General features: G+C 41.6%; 1 gene segment (V, D, J or C); it reads right to left on the bottom strand.

The window, feature by feature from the left end:
- Positions 1 to 2,751: 2,751 nt before the first annotated feature.
- On the bottom strand, positions 2,752 to 3,630 carry LOC112079907 (Ig kappa chain V-III region PC 2485/PC 4039-like). The segment is given in 2 exon segments: positions 2,752 to 3,409; positions 3,547 to 3,630. Coding segments are annotated over 2 exon segments (408 nt in total).
- Between the last annotated feature and the right edge of the window lie 458 nt (positions 3,631 to 4,088).

The following is a 4,088-nucleotide window of genomic DNA, read 5'->3' as shown; positions in this document are numbered from 1 at the left end:
ATCATTAGAATTATTAATTGTCATGAGCAGGTTACGGACTGCCGGATCTTGTCAATCAGGAACAAGATGTGGGGCTCAGACATTAGAAAAAAGTCCTCCTTAATTGCAATCGATCTGTTTAATCCAATGAATATGCCACATAATTGTTACACTGATGGCCAGGTTCCTAAAATAGAGAATGAAATTGCTTAATGGACCATGTTATTACTATTTTAGAACAATTCTATGAGTTAGGGTAGTAGTTATCATAAAAATAAATATCAGAAGCCAATCAACCATAGAGTTAAAACCAGCCCAACCCTTCTCTCCACATCTGTCCCAGTCTAGGTATTTCAGAGCGTGAAACTGGGTCATCACTACTTAACACAGAAATAAAGTCATAATTCTGACTAAACCCACCTACTAATTTAAGACCAAAAAAGCTAATTTGTCTAGGCAAGTGCTGACTTTGTGGCTTGTTATCATTGGAGTTGTGGGAGTGAAACTGAGATTTGCATAGGCAGGTTGGGTGGTTCTGCTACTTGGGTCCCCAGGAATAGAGCTAGCCACTGTCACACGCAGATGTTCAGCCTTCCTCCAGGGGATCTCTCTCTTTGATCAGATTAATTTTCATCACACCATATGAGGACTTTTAGTGGGCTGAAATGTTTGTAACTTTGATTTAAAATGTGATGATTTAATATTTTGACTTCCGTGACTTCCGTGGGGTTACTTATGTACGTACACTGAACAAAAATATAAACGCAACATGTAAAGTGTTGGTCGCATGTTTCATGAGCTGAAATAAAAGATCCCAGAAATTGTCCATAATTATGCACAAATAGCTAATTTCTCTTAAATTATGTGCACAACTTTATTTACATCCCTGTTAGTGAGCATTTCTCCTTTACCAAGATAATCCATCTACCTGACAGGTGTGGCATATCAAGAAGATAACTAAACAGCATGATTAATATACAGGTGCACCTTGTGCTGGGGACAATAAAAGGCCACTCTAAAATGTGCAGTTTGTCACACAATACAATGCCACAGATGTATCAAGTTGTGAGGGAGCGTCCACCAGAGCTGTTGCCAGAGAATTTAATGTTAATTTCTCTACCATAAGCCGCGCCCAACGTCGTTTCAGAGAATTTGGCAGTACGTCCAACCAGCCTCACAACCGCAGACCAAGTGTATGGCGTTGTGTGGGCGAGCAGTTTGCTGATGTCAACGTTGGTAACGGAGTGCCCCATGGTGGCAGTGGGGTGATGGTATGGGCAGGAATACGGTATGGCCTGCATACTCGCCAGACATGTCACGCATTGAGAATGTTTGGGATGCTTGGGACATGTACAACAGCGTGTTACATTTCCCGTTTTATCTCCATCTCTACATTTAAAGACTAAATCATGGACACTCTTTCTGACACTTGTGGCTGCTTCGTGTGACATATTGTTGTAGCTACCTTTTTGCTCTTTGTGCTGTTGTCTGTGCCTAACAATGTTTGTACCGTGTTTGTGCTGCTACCATGTTGTGTGGCTGCCATGTGTTGCTACCGTGTTGTTGTCATGTTGTGTTGCTACCATGCTGTTTTGTCACTTGTTGCTGCCATGCTGTGTTGTCTTAGGTCTCTCTTTATGTAGTGTTGTAGTGTCTCGCTTGTCGTGGTGTTTTTTGTCCTATATAGATTTTTCTAAATTCCAGCCCCTGCAGGGGGCCTTTTGCCTGTTGGTAGGCCGTCATTTTAAATAAGAATTTGCTGTTAACTGACATGCCTAGTTAAATAAAGGTTAAATAAAAATATCCAGCAACTTCGCACAGCATTTGAAGAGGATTGGGACAACATTCCACAGGATACAATCAACAGCCTGATCAACTCTATGCGAAGGAGATGTCGCACTGCATGAGGCAAAGTGTGGTCACACCAGATAATGACGGGTTTTCTGATCCACGCCCCCTACCTACCGTATCTGCATTCCTAGTTGTATCTCATGGACTTGACTTTTCAACGACACTGCTCTGAGGTCTTGGAGTACCCTTGGTCATGCATCTTTTCTGCTACTCTCATGTTTTGAAACATAATTAAAAGGGCATCTGATCCAACAAATACTCTGCAATCATTTCTACAACTGAATGATCCTGTTATAATGTAGCTCCAATACCAGTGAGAATAATTAGTGATATTAGATAATAAACCTCTAAGATCTGCTCTCAGAACTCACACTGCTAAACAGTTACTTTCCATAACATACGTATTTATCATGTTTAATTCCTAATATGACTTTATTAAATTAGATGTTTTTGCTATGGTTTATAGCAATGTGTATTCTACACTGCATTATATTTCCCCAGGTCTTTTCTACCTCCAAACCCTGAGGACAGGGTGAACATCTGGTGACAGTTCTGCTCTATTCTGGGACAAGCAGAACCAACCAGCCCTGTCTATGTAAATCTCAGTTTTACTCCCACAGCGACCAGTCTAGCATTTGAACAGTTTTATTGCCTGAAATACCCTGGACTGGGCCAGAAGTGAGGGGGTCGACTGGTTTTAACCTCTGTGGTGGATTCAGGGAGGGAGACATTACAGATATGCCACCATGTAATTAATGATAGATAACATGGATATTATACTTTATGAAAATAAATGTGTCTCATGTTTGAGCCCAGCATCATGTCTCACAGATCTAACAGCTCATGAAAAGGGTTAATACATGCTAGATGATCACATCAATAACTGGTGGTGAAGTGCATGTAGGGAATTGGTTTGGGGGGCTGATACTTTTCTTTTTACTTCTGTAGATCTTACTCTGCATATGGACTGGTATTGTCGTTCAAAACTACAAATAACTTGTATATACACTTTCAGTTCATGACCAATATAACAAGTTACAACCATGATGATGATAATGATGATGACGACGTTGGAGAACGTGTGATTTGTATGATACTTTCTAACCATTTTCAAAGTTGACCTCCTCTACTGATCAGTGTTTCATGTCACTGTCTCTTCCCCCTCAGCACCTGCATTAGGTCCCAGCTGTAGCAGTACAGTCACTGTGCAGTCTGACTGAGGGAGGTTTTTGTACAGCTCTGTATCACTGTGTGAACACCAAGACACTGTTGGGGTAGTGCCTACTCTGACAGTAGTAATCTCCTGCATCTTCAGCCTGGACTCCACTGATGGTCAGAGTGAAGTCACTCCCAGATCCACTACCACTGAATCTAGATGGCGTCCCAGACTGAAGGGTTTTAGACYAGTATATTAGGAGTTTAGGAGCTCCTCCAGGTTTCTGTTGATACCAGTGCAGATAGTGTCCATTGCTGTCACTGTATACAGCACTGCTGGTCTTACAGCTGAGACTGACTGAGTGACCGACTGAAACAGCTTTCCCTGCAGGGGTCTGAGTCACAGTGACCTGGCCTCTGGACTCTGAAACAGAGATTGCATATAGAATTAACATTACATTATTTGTTCAATTGTCCATATAGCATATTCACTAAAACTGTTCTAAGGTTATATAGCCTAATATTGCAATTTTCCAGATAGTTTTCTGTAAATTATATTACCTTGGAGACAGAGGGCAACAATCCAGATGAAGATGGTGATACAAGTCATGGTTGTTGTGGGTTCTGTTGTCATGAAGGACAGTTCTGTCATGAAGTGTTAAACTCACAAGGCTATAAATACTACCAGAGCACTGAAGCATGTGCTGGCTATGCAAAGTGTTCTATATGGAAATAGTCCAACTTGTAAATAGTCTTCTTGGACAGTGAGACTGATGTGATGTAGAAACATGATAGCTTAGTAATCACATCATTTTTATGTTATAAGTGCTGAATGGGGACTAATACATGACTATTATTATAGACATCGACAAATGGAGCATATTGTTATTACTGTCATTCGACCAGATAGAGCAGATACTATGTCTCCCTCCAGTGGTCAGGCTCAGTAACTGCAGGCTGTATGTGGACTGATGCTGCTGACTGACTCTGATCCAAAGGGGAGATCTCCAGAGCTCTGACGTCTCCAGTCTCCTGCTTCACCTGCTGCTCTCTGGAACTACCACAGTGGTGTGGGGGAGGATGTCTGGGTAATGTTCAGGGGC

The sequence above is a fragment of the Salvelinus sp. IW2-2015 genome, unplaced genomic scaffold, assembly GCF_002910315.2.
Source record: "Salvelinus sp. IW2-2015 unplaced genomic scaffold, ASM291031v2 Un_scaffold10231, whole genome shotgun sequence".
Lineage (NCBI taxonomy): Eukaryota > Metazoa > Chordata > Actinopteri > Salmoniformes > Salmonidae > Salvelinus > Salvelinus sp. IW2-2015.
This window is presented reverse-complemented; position numbering and strand designations above follow the sequence as displayed.